The 12,504-nt window shown below is 44.3% G+C and overlaps 1 protein-coding gene across 2 annotated transcripts in view; it reads left to right on the top strand.

Annotated features, from left to right (window-relative positions):
* cd99 (CD99 molecule) overlaps nt 1-12,504 on the top strand; it is an 85,318-nt gene that overhangs the window by 51,170 nt on the left and 21,644 nt on the right. For both annotated transcript variants that reach the window (XM_068033168.1, XM_068033167.1), the window contains 3 exons: nt 2,649-2,687; nt 4,533-4,583; nt 7,596-7,670. In XM_068033168.1, the coding sequence (XP_067889269.1) occupies nt 2,649-2,687; nt 4,533-4,583; nt 7,596-7,670 (165 nt within the window). The remainder of the gene's footprint in view (nt 1-2,648; nt 2,688-4,532; nt 4,584-7,595; nt 7,671-12,504) is intronic.

Below are 12,504 nucleotides of genomic sequence, written 5' to 3'. Positions count from 1 at the left end.
GGCATCTCCCACTATATCGTCCGTGCATTGTAGTGTAATGAGCCTGGCTCTGGTGCAGTTACAGGAACAGCAAACGGCCTCAAGCAGGTGTCCAGCAGCTAATTGATGGGTAGCAGTGTGTTGGTGCTGACCACCTTCTGGCTGGTTTTTTGATTGCAGTCCTGGTCAGACATGAGACACATTGCTTGTGTACATTTTTTTTTCTTTGGTCTATTATAGAACCTTGCCCCGTGACACAAATTCTTTTAGATATCACAACATTGGCAGCTTCCCAGTAACGGAGGACTGTAATTTCTGACTGCACATAAAAAGACTGCGAATGTTTTAAAAAAAAAAATCTGACTGTAAATGGTGAGATGAAACCAAATACTAAGTGCAGTTAATAGATCAGTTGGAGACCTTTCGTCAAATGCTGACTGACTTGCTGAAAAGACCTACGAGTAAATGGAGTTAACAAACTGACCGTTATGTAGTTCTTTCAGTCTTATCAGAGGAAAGGAAAGACATGGCGAAACAGTCCAAAAATCGGCAATATCGCTGACCATATAAACAAATCCTAATTTACATTGGATTTTTGGTAAGGGTCACAAAAGGGCATCTATCTGAACTAGTCTATAATTCCCTCCTCCTGTTTCTCATCTTGGCTAAAATTAACTCCAGATGAGAATTGGTGAAGAAATGTCAAGACTGAATCAGGCTGCTCAACCAACAGAATTTGAAGCTAATTTGCATTTTTAATTGTTTTTATAACTCTGGACTCTGGTGAGGGGAAGGAGTAGGGAGAAGAAGGAAAGAATGTAGCAGCCAGACCACACCTCTATAATTTGAATGTTCAACGGTTCAGTCAGGTTCCAAAAGAGAGAGGAATGGTTAATCTTTCAGCAGTTGCACGTTTTTAAAAAAAAAAAAGTATGGGAGGAGACCATTTGGCTGGCTGGGTTTCTGCCAGCTCCTTGCTACAGCAACCTAATCCCTTGTATTATCAAGCTGACAGCTGTCATATGCTCCCTTTTTTCCTACTTCATCCTACTCTATAACTCCTTCATCATTCAGGGAACTCTGGGTTTGGTTGTCCTTCCTTTCTCCCTTGTGGGAATGTACCCAAATCATCTCTTTAAAGGCCGCCCGTTGCTCCATTTACATTTCCGCCTGCAAGTCTTTGACTCCAGTTTACGCTGGCTGGATTTCCTCCTTGCTGTGACCACTGGGAGATTTGGAGCTTTCAGGGCAGTTACAACCAGGTGAGAAAGATGTCTAAGGGTCTTTCTCAGCCTTCACCTGCTGTTATTGTAACAGTGTTTTGAGCTCCCCCTTGGTGAATCCTCCTTGTTCACTTTCCAATTATAAGGCAAAGAAATGAGCACAAACAGGCTTTCTTAGGTTTAAAGAAGAAAAGGGAATTTTATTAAAACTTGCATTTAAGCTCTAATTCGGTTAACACCTACGGATATACGCCATGCTCCACGCTAGTATGCATATGCAAATAGACAGAAAAGAACAGAAGAAAACTAAAGTAAAAAAGTTTGAGGCAATCTCTGAAGAGGGTTTTTGTTACTGTGCTTTTGAGCTCGCTGTAGAGTCCTTGCTTGTTGGTAGATCTTGCTTTTCGTTGGGGCCCAGTGTTCTTCTTAAACCTTGTTCACTGTAGGAGACTTTTCTCTCTTGGGGTTCATATACCTTCAGTGGTTTCCGAAGCTGTTGAGAACAAGATGAGAGCAGACGGGGAGAGATCTTTTTAGTCCAGGAGCAAACAGCTTTCTGCCAGTTTAAAACTGTGGCAAGTTCTAATTCAAAAAAACTCTGACAGCCAGTTAGTCATGTGACGAAACTGGTCTGACCACATCTGTTTTGTGTATTGGGGAGCAGGGACTGGTTCCTTTGTTCCAACACTGTCTGCTAGGATGCAAAAAATGTCTTTCCAGTCGGGGCCTTGGCAACCCCTTGTAATAGGCCGCCTTTTCCCAGCAACAATTTTAAAATTTAATATCCATGTGGCAAAATATGTGCCTCATTCTTGGCTGGTGGGGGCCTGCATGATAGCAGAGATCAATAGATCTTTTGTTAAGTAAAGGGATTGAGGGATATGGGTTTGAAGTAGAAATTCACCATAATCTAATTGAATGTTGGAATGGGCTCGAGGGCTGAATAGCCTACTCCCATTCCTTTATTTCCACTGCTATACATTCCTGCACAGCACTGTTATTTTCCTCTGCTTCAAATATGTATGCATCTTCCCCTGCCTTTTTTTTAAAAAGATAAAAGTACAATGGTCAGCTTTCACTCCCTGTGGCAAATCATTGTATGCCTGTAACAACACTACATAAAGCTTTGAACGAGGGTCCCAGCTGCCATGTTAACCTGTCTATTCTGGACTTTCTTTTTCATCTTCTGAATGTTGATTGGGCCTGCTGTGCAGTTCCAGGTTGCTCAATTTGTGAACACTTTTTTTTATTTTAGATTACAGCATCTGCTGTCTTTTCCCCCCCTAATTTGTACAGATCTAGAAACACAATTCAGTTTGGTTGACAGAAGTTGTGTCCCGTAATTTGAATGCATAACTCAGTGCTTGTTCTGTGTGTGTGCGTGTATACGCTTGTGTGGATATTCCAAGATTCTGTTAACGTAACTACTTTTCCCCCTTTTTTCAGCTGATGAGTTTGATTTAAGTGACGCCATTAATGGTGAAGGCAAGTACCACTGATTCAAATCAAATTTAGCATGTACTTCATGACTACAGACTGCAATTTAACCCTTTCAGTAACACTGATCATTTAACCTTGGGCAAACCATTAATTTGTGAAATATATAAAAATGGGAATTGTTTAAATTGGGGTGGGGAGATTATACTCTGAATCTGAAATGTGCTCCATCTGTGAAACAGCTCAGCATTCAGTAGTTTAGTCTTGTGTGCTATTGCAATTGATGAGCAAGAATTTATTGTTGTAATTCTGTCATTCCGCTCCCTCCAAATAATTCACTTTATTACGAGCTTCAAATACTTAATGTAATGGATAGAACGAACAAAGAACAGTACAGCACAGGAACAGGCCATTCGGCCCTCCAAGCCCGCGCCGATCTTGATGCCTGTCTTAACTAAAACCTTCTGCACTTCCGGGGTCCGTATCCCTCTATTTCCATCCTATTCGTGTATTTGTCAAGATGCCTCTTAAACGTCGCTATCGTACCTGCTTCCACCACCTCCCCCGGCAGCAAGTTCCAGGCACTCACCTCTGTGTATAAAAAAAAACTTGCCTCGCACATCCCCTCTAAACTTTGCCCCTCGCACCTTAAACCTATGTCCCCTAGTAACTGACTCTTCCACCCTGGGAGAAAGCTTCTGACTATCCACTCCGTCCATGCCGCTCATAACTTTGTAAACCTCTATCATGTCGCCCCTCCACCTCCGTCGTTCCAGTGAAAACAATCTGAGTTTATCCAACCTCTCCTCATAGCTAATGCCCTCCAGACCAGGCAACATCCTGGTAAACCTCTTCTGTACCCTCTCTAAAGCCTCCACGTCCTTCTGGTAATGTGGTGACCAGAATTGCACGCAATATTCTAAGTGTGGCCGAACTAAAGTTCTGTACAGCTGCAGCATGACTTGCCAATTTTTATACTCTATGCCCCGACCGATGAAGGCAAGCATGCTGTATGCCTTCTTGACTACCTTTATCCACCTGCGTTGCCACTTTCAGTGACCTGTGGACCTGTACGCCCAGATCTCTCTGCCTGTCAATACTCCTAAGGGTTCTGCCATTTACTGTATACTTCCCACCTGTATTAGATCTTCCAAAAAGCATTACCTCACATTTGTCCGGATTAAACTCCATCTGCCATTTCTTTGCCCAAGTCTCCAACCGATCTATATCCTGCTGTATCCTCTGACAATCCTCATCACTATCCGCAACTCCACCAACCTTTGTGAGAACTTTACTCACAGTTTAGGGGCTCCTCCAAACAAATCCTGCAGTTCCACAGGCACTGATCTTTGCTGTATCTTGCCCTAATTTCCAGTCTTCATATATGAATCAGTGAGCTACTCTACCTTGAAAGGATCGCACCTAAGTTAGTGCTGCTTTTATTCTCCCTATATGTAAACATCAACAAGGGTAGTTGGAGTGGAGACCCTGACATCTGTCTGTCTTCTCTGTCAACCCAGTAGAGACCAGGATTTCAAAGTGGACCTTCTGGTTTGTATGTAGCTTAGTAGTATACCAGGTGGAGCCTTGCTCACAAGACTGTTGGGGAGCTATTACCTTAATTTTCTGCCTCTGTATGTCAATGGGCAGCTAATTCAGCCCCAGCTTTATCGGAACCATATCTGGGGTGTGCAGATCTGTGTACATTTCTTTTCGTTTGACGATGCTTGGAAGTTGAGTGGTCAATCTGGCTCTATTCTGAACTCAAACATGCAAAAAACTGAAGTTTTGTGGCTTTAACAAGTGTGCTGTAGAGCATGTCTCAATGCAATGTAATCTGCTATTGGGTAGATGGATTTCTAACCCTAAACTGCAGTTTTATTTTTTTGACAGACAAATACACTCCAACGAAACGTCCTAAACAGCCACACAGTGGTGGTTCAGGTAATGGCACAAGCTTTTGAAGCTTTAAGGAGGCGTATGTGTGCGCGCGCTCCGCATTACTTGTGTTTTAAAATTTTGTGTGATAGAATCATAGAATGGTTACAGCACAGAAGGCCATGTGTGTGGATATCACAGGTCAATTTTGTTATCCCCTTTCTGATGTCTTCCCTCAACTGTGCTACTTCTCCTTCTGCACCAAACTCCAATCATATGACGACTACATGAAGAAAAATTGTACTGCCTTAAAAGTGCTAGAGTGTTTTAAATTGAATCTAGTGCTTCTTATTGGGAGGGATGTTGGTGCTGGTACCTAGTGTCAAAATCAAAACTCACCCAGTCAGATATGGCATGAACATGGCTAGATGTAGAGTAATGCTCTTTCTACTTGACCCAACAATATGGGGGTAAAATTCTGTTTCGCACAGGGTGCAAATGGGTGTTTGTGGATCGGCTTCGTGATATACAGCCTGCTCAGTTTCCTTTATTTTGACTTCATGGAATGGAGAATCAAGCAGGATATAATACAATAGGTAGCTGAATGACTACTGCTGTTCTTCATCCTTTGCTGAAGCTTAATTTTTCAGCCGATGTTTTGATCCATTCAGTGGTGCAATCCCTAACCCTTATGACATTTCCATTTCTCTTGCCAACCAACCTGTGGTTGTCTTTAGTTTTTATTTTGGGACATAGTGGTGGTGGGCCTTTCTCCAAGTTAGCTTACCAATTACTGCTCTGTTTAGGGGCTGTTTCACAAGCCTGTGCCCTTTGGAAACTCTACATGGTGTTTTTTTTCCCCCTGATTACCTGGTCCAATAGTGAACTGTAGAATTTGCAAGTTTGACTGGAGCAACTGCTAATACTACAATAATAATTTTCAATTATCCAGTACTATGGTTGGGTTTGTTTTTCTTCCCCTCCTGAAATGGTTAGCTCCTTGTATGAGTTTTTTTCTAAACTATTCTTACATGAGATGTGGGTGTTGCTGGCAAGGCCAGAATTTGTTTCCCATTCCTAATTGCCCTTGCCAACTGAGTGGCTTGCTGTGCCATTTGCAGACGCCAGTTAAGAGTCAACCACATCGCTGTGGGTTTGAAGCCACATGTAGGCCAGACCACGTAAGGACAGCAGATTTCTTTCCCTAAAGGGCATTAGTGAACCAGATTTTTTTTTTTAAAAGGCGATCGTTAATTTTATAGTACCATTACTATGACTAGCTTTCAATTCTGATTTTTATTAATTAATGGAATTTTAAATCCCACCAGCTGCCGTGGTGGATTTGAACCTGTGTCCTGTATTAGCATGACCTCTGGATTACTAGTGCAGTGACACTATCACGACACCACCATCTCCAGTTCCACGGGCGCTAATCAATTTCTAATGCCTTGCCAAGTAATCATTTTATTAGCTTCTGCATTTTGACCTAGTGTCAGTAGCCTGTTTGACTACAGGGAGCATTACAGATGAGCCATTCTTGTCCTCACCCTTATGTCTGCAGGGCTCCCCTTCGTGGTGCTGGTATACCTAGTTTTTTACCCTCCTTTTTCGCCCTCCCTTTCTGAGCTATCCTGAGGTCAGTGTGCATGCTGTCTTCATGGTACCAGAGGGCATCTAACCTGGGATCTTATTGGTCTCTAGCTTAGTGATGGACTTCCTTCCGAGATGGTTTTGGGCGGTTGGGGAAATGACTGCCAGCTGTTGGCTGCTTCTCTCCTGAAAAGCAGTTAATTAGCATTTGAAGGTCTGGTGAGGATCTTTGACATCTATTTTCCTGTTTGAATCTATTTGCAGGCAGATCTTTAAATTGGCACCCAGCACTCTCATCCAAAAGGGGAAATAGGCTGTTTAAATATGCAGCTTTCAAACAGAAATAACTGAAGTATATCCATCCCATTTCTCCTGAGTGATCTAACCAGTGATCCATAAAGGCACCAGAGCAGACCTTTTGTTGAACTGCTTTCCTGTACTAGTTTCTTTCGTTATTTTAAATACAGATATCAGTTATAACATCTGCAGGATCAGATGTTTGTCAGTAATGAGCTCATGCTACACAATCCAACATGAGTACTCGTTTGATCCTTTACAATTGAGTTCACAATTCACTACAAGAACTCAGGCATCACCTTTTCACAGTTCCAGCCTGATTACAGAAAACATTCCATGCATACTAACACTAAACTATAATGCAATGCAGAATTCGGATAACATGGCGCCCAGAAGATACCCACATGTTCATCAGTTTCTCCCAATAATTCTATTACTATAATTCTATGATCCTCCCAAGCACTTTAATGACTTTACTATAAAACAGTGACCAAACAACATATCCCAAACCGTAGATGAGTGACTTTATCATTTTATTTCCAACTTTGCATCTTTTTACAAAGCATGCCTGTTCAGGAGAACTGAAAGCTGTTTTAACCCATTGTGTGCTGGTCCCACAAACAGCGAGGTAGATTGAAATTCATGGGTAGTGTGAACATACATTCCCACAGAATCTCTGAAATGGTAAGGGGTATTTTTGCATTGGGGGTAGGAGTTGTCTTCTGCCAGCAATCAAACCAATCTCCACCACTCAAGCCGGACTAATCTCTTCCTCACCAAACAAGGGTGCTGCATTAGAGTGCCCACTTGGAAAGCATTAGCAACCTGCAGCTGAAAGTGGTTTGAACTTCCCAAGTACCATGTTGGGGAAGCACAGCGTGCATAGGTTCTACCTATTTGGTGCCCTAGAAAGTCTGCCACTGGGAAAATGTGCTTGCAGTAATTGTACTGGGGCGTATAAAACATTGACTTGTAAATTGCACCACTGTTTTGCGTTCTGGCATTATTCTTCAAGCTTAATTGCTGTGTTTAAAGATTGTTTTAATAGGCTCTTACTACCTAGTTTGACTACTACCCTAGTTTATGACAAATCTTTACCAGAAAGTGATGAGTGGAACTTGCTTTAATTTGCATAGTAAGTGTTTCCTCAGTATCTAGTAATATGTTCCTCACCTTTGCTTAATTTGGCAGATCAACAGTTTGGGGACAGTGATCTCATAGATGCTGCAGGTGGTGCTTACAAGCCTGACAAGACCAATTCTAAAGGTAACACTTTTTTTTTCCTTAAGAGACTTTGCTGCTTTTCTATGTGCAACTGCACTTGGTGCATTACTGAATAAAGGGTCTGATATTGGCTATGGTATGGGCAGAAATTATTCTATGGTCCTTCATTTGACAAAGGTAGACTGTTAGTGCGTGGCATTCCTGTGGTAGAATATGTATTCGATCCTGATTTCCCTCTACACAGTTCAGATGTTAATTGTCAACGACTGTGTGTCTGATTCTGGGGATGTAGGGGCTCTGGATGTTAACCAAGATTGCTGTTGAGCTACTTCATGACTGATGTAGAGCACATGCTGCAGGTAGAAGCCTAGTAATTGATAATCTGCCTGCCATCTTCCCTACTCCCTTCTTCCAAATGCAACTTTCAGTGAGCTCCCATTATAGCTTTGTGGAGAAAATGCCACATTGTATGGCAGCATGAGCCAAATAGCCTCCTCCTGTGTTGTATTATTCTATGATACTGAACTGTATGAAGCAAAAGGCCCCATGCCATGTCAGAGCTGCATTTTCTGATTTCTGACTGGGTAGCGGTTAAGGTTGGTCATCCTAGACTAGGGAGGAGAAAATGTTCCCAGTTACTACTCTGACCTAGACTGTCCATGGAACAGTAACCTAGTCAAACTCTCAGAATAGAAACAGGTTATGCCTGTGTTTATGTTCCACACAAGCCTCATCCTACCATATTAACATAACCTTCTGTTCCTTTTACACTCCTTTACTTACCTAGCTTCCCTTCAATGCAGCAATGTTATTTGGCTCAACCGTTTCATGTAACGAGTTCCATGTTCTTGTCGCTGAGTTACGCTGTATACTTTTTTTTTAGAATTTTTTTTTTGGGAGCAAGGGCTCCCAGTGTGCATTTTGGAGATGGGAGCCCTGTTGGGAAAAGTGGCTTTGACTGAAAACTGGGTCCAAAATGCTTGCTTGGCAATAGGACTTTTACGTGATCAAGGCCTAATTGCAACACAGAAATTTAACAATTACCGAGGATTTATGCAAAACACAGCTGCCTCAATCAGTCCCTTGCGGTTTTTACACCAGGAAATTGCATCTGCTTTAACTTTCTATTTTAAAGTTAGTCATTCATTTTGGAGCTGTTATTTTCCTCGCTCTTTGGCTTGTGCTATTTTATTGCACTCTTGGGGCTAGATTATTGGTCCCCGCCTGGGCCAGGATTGGAAGTGGGCAGGACCAAAAACTAGCCCCACTGCCGGCTCCCCTGCTCCATCTGGCTTGCTGGCTATTTTTGCAGAGGCAGGGTTGGAGCCAGCCAGGCTACCCATCTGCACGTGGCAGGTAGCCGATCAGGCTCACTGAGAGCCTCAAGTTCAATTAAAGAAGGCTGACTAGTATTTTCCAGTCGGCCTCCAGTTTCTTGCATCAGCAGGGACCAGTTTAGGTGTCTGTAGTCGGGCACCCAGCAGCAAGCAGTGGTGGGGCCAGTGCTCCAGGTAGGCCTAGAGGCCCTCTATTCCTGCTAGGGTGCGAGAGCAGCCACATGCTGCCCTGGGGTTTCTCTTCTGTTTTCCCCCCCCCCAACCTCCATTTCCCCAAATTTTTTAATTAAACTTTTTTAAACTAAAGTTCAAAAAAAATTGGGGCGAGTGCGTCCATGTTGAAGCACCCTCTCTGTTACTTACCTTCCCTTACAGCCTGCTGCTCCTGTCACGCTGGAAGGCCTTCGATTGGCACTTCAGCTTCAAAAATCCACCCACCACCATCAACTGGATGAGAAGTGGTCTCGATGCGAATTAAGGGGCGCCCCCATGAAAGTCACAGCTTGTTTTCTGCCCCCGGAGGGAAAATACCACCCTTTAAGTCTGTAAAATCAGTAGAGGTAACAGGATACATTTACAACTTGCTGCCCAGCATTAAATTAGCCCCATTTTGCAATAGAAATGGAAATTGCGAGGTGATTTGTGGTGTGGATTTCTGTAACATGTAATCAGCCCACAATGACCAGGCAAGTTGAGAATTTTTATTATCCATTCTTGGGATGTGGGCGTCACTGGCCAGGCCAGCATTTATTGCCCATTCCTAATTGCCCTTGAGAAGGTGGTGGTGAACTGCCTTCTTGAACCGCGGCAGTCCCTTTGGGGTAGGTACGCACACAGTGCTGTTAGGAAGGGAGTTCTAGGATTTTGACCCAGTGACAGTGAAGGAACAGCGATATAGTTCCAAGTCAGGATGGTGTGTGACTTAGAGGGGAACTTGCAGGTGGTGGTGTTCCCATGTATTTGCTGCCCTTGTCCTTCTAGGTGGTAGAGGTCATGGGTTTGGAAGGTGCTGTCTAAGGAGCCTTGGTGCATTGCTGCAGTGCATCTTGTGGATGGTACACACTGCTGCCACTGTGTGTTGGTGGCGGAGGGAGTGAATGTTTGTAGATGGGGTGCCAGTTAAGCGGGCTGCTTTGTCCTGGATGGTGTCGACCTTCTTGAGTGTTGTTGGAGCTGCACCCATCCAGGCAAGTGGAGAGTATTCCATCACACTCCTGACTTGTGCGTTGTAGATGGTGGATAGGCTTTGGGGAGTCAGGAGGTGAGTTGCTCGCTGCAGGATTCCTAGCCTCTGACCTGCTCTTGTAGCCACAGCATTTATATGGCTACTCCAGTTCAGTTTCTGGTCAATGGTAACCCCTGGGATGTTGATAGTGGGGGATTCAGCGATGGTAATGCCGTTGAATGTCAAGGGGAGATGGTTAGATTCTCTCTTGTTGGAGATGGTCATTGCCTGCCACTTGTGTGGCGTGAATGTTACTTACCACTGATCAGCCCAAGCCTGGATATTGTCCAGGTCTTGCTGCATTTCTACACAGACTGCTTCAGTATCTGAGGGGTCGTGAATGTTGCTGAACATTGTGCAATCATCAGTGAACATCCCCACTTCTGACCTTATGATTGAAGGAAGGTCACTGATGCAGCAGCTGAAGATGGTTGGGCCAAGGACACTACCCTGAGGAACTCCTACAGTGATGTCCTGGAGCTGACCTCCAACAACCCCAACCATCTTCCTTTGCGCTAGGTATGACTCCAGCCAGCGGAGGATTTTCCTCCTGATTCCCATTGACCTCAGTTTTGCTCAGGCTGCTTGATGCCATACTTGGTCAAATGCTGCCTTGATGTCAAGGGCAGTCACTCTCACCTCACCTCATGAGTTCAGCTCTTTTGTCCATGTTTGAACCAAGGCTGTAATGTGGTCAGGAGCTGAGTGGTCCTGGCAGAACCGAAACTGAGCGTCACTGAGCAGGTTATTGCTAAGCGAGTGCAGGTTGATGACATGGGTGATGACACCTTCCATCACTTTACTGATGATTGAGAGTAGACTGATGGGGTGGTAATTGGCAGGGTTGGACTTGTCCTGCTTTTTGTGTACAGGACATACCTGGGCAATTTTCCACATTGCAGGGTAGATGCCAGTGTTGTAGCTGTACTGGAACAGCTTGGCTAGGGGCGAGGCAAGTTCTGGAGCACAGGTCTTCAGTGCTATTGCTGGAATATTGTCAGGGCCCATAGCTTTTGCAGTATCCAGTGCCTTTAGTCGTTTCTTGATCACGCAGAGTGAATCGAATTGGCTGATGTCTGGTGTCTGTGATGCTGGGGACTTCAGGATGAGGTCGAGTTAGATCATCAACTCGGCACTTCTGGCTGAAGATTGTTGCAAATGCTTCAGCCTTATCTTTCGCACTGATGTGCTGTGCTCCCCCATCATTGAGGATGGGGATATTTGTGGAGCCACCTCCTCCAGTTAGTTGTGTAATTGTCCACCACCATTCACTGCTGGATGTGGCAGGACTGCAGAGCTTAGATCTGATCTGTTGGTTATGGGATCGCATAGCTCTGTCTATCGCATGCTGCTTATGCAGTTCGGCATACAGATAGTCCTGTGTTGTAGCTTCACCAGTTTGACACCTCATTTTGAGGTATGCCTGGTGCTGCTCCCGGCATGCCCTCCTGCACTCTTCATTGAACCAGGGTTGGGCTCCTGGCTTGATGGTAATGGTAGAGTGGGGGATTTGCCGGGCCATGAGGTTACAGATTGTGGATGAGTACAATTCTGCTGCTGCTGATGGCCCACAGCGCCTCATGGATGCCCAGTTTTGCATTGTTAGATCTGTTCGAAATCTATCCCATTTAGCACAGTGGTGGTGCCGCACAACACGATGGATGGTATCCTCAATGTCAAGGCAGGACGTCGTCTCCGCAAGGACTGTGCGGTGGTCACTCCTACCAATACTATCATGGACAGATGCATCTGCGGCAGGCAGATTGGTGAGGACAAGGTCAAGTATGTTTTCCCCTCTTGTTTGTTCCCTCACCACCTGCAGCAGACCCAGTCTAGCATATATATCATAAGGTCATAAGAACTAGGAGCAGGAGTAGGCCGTCTGGCCCCTCGAGCCTGCTCCGCCATTCAATAAGATCATGGCTGATCTTTTCGTGGACTCAGATCCACTTACCCGCGCTCTCACCGTATCGCTTAATTCCTTTATTGTTCAAAAAGATATCTACCTAAGCTTTAAAAACATTTACTGAAGTGTCAACTACTTCACTGGGCAAGGAATTCCATAGATTAACAACCCTCTGGGTGAAGAAGTTCCTTCTTAATTCAGTCCTAAATCTGCTCCCTCTAATCTTGAGGCTATGCCCTCTTGTCCTAGCTTCACCTGCCAGTGGAAACATCCTCTCTACTTGTATCTTATCTATTCCCTTCATAATTTGATATGTTTCTATAAGATCCCCCCTCATTCTTCCGAATTCCAATGAATATAATCCCAATCTACTCCGTGTCTCCTCATAAGCCAACCCCCTCAACTCCG

This window comes from Heterodontus francisci, chromosome 6, assembly GCF_036365525.1.
Source record: "Heterodontus francisci isolate sHetFra1 chromosome 6, sHetFra1.hap1, whole genome shotgun sequence".
NCBI classification, from domain to species: Eukaryota; Metazoa; Chordata; class Chondrichthyes; order Heterodontiformes; family Heterodontidae; genus Heterodontus; species Heterodontus francisci.
Note: the sequence above shows the minus strand (reverse complement) of the source record. Positions and strands in the feature narration are given on the sequence as shown.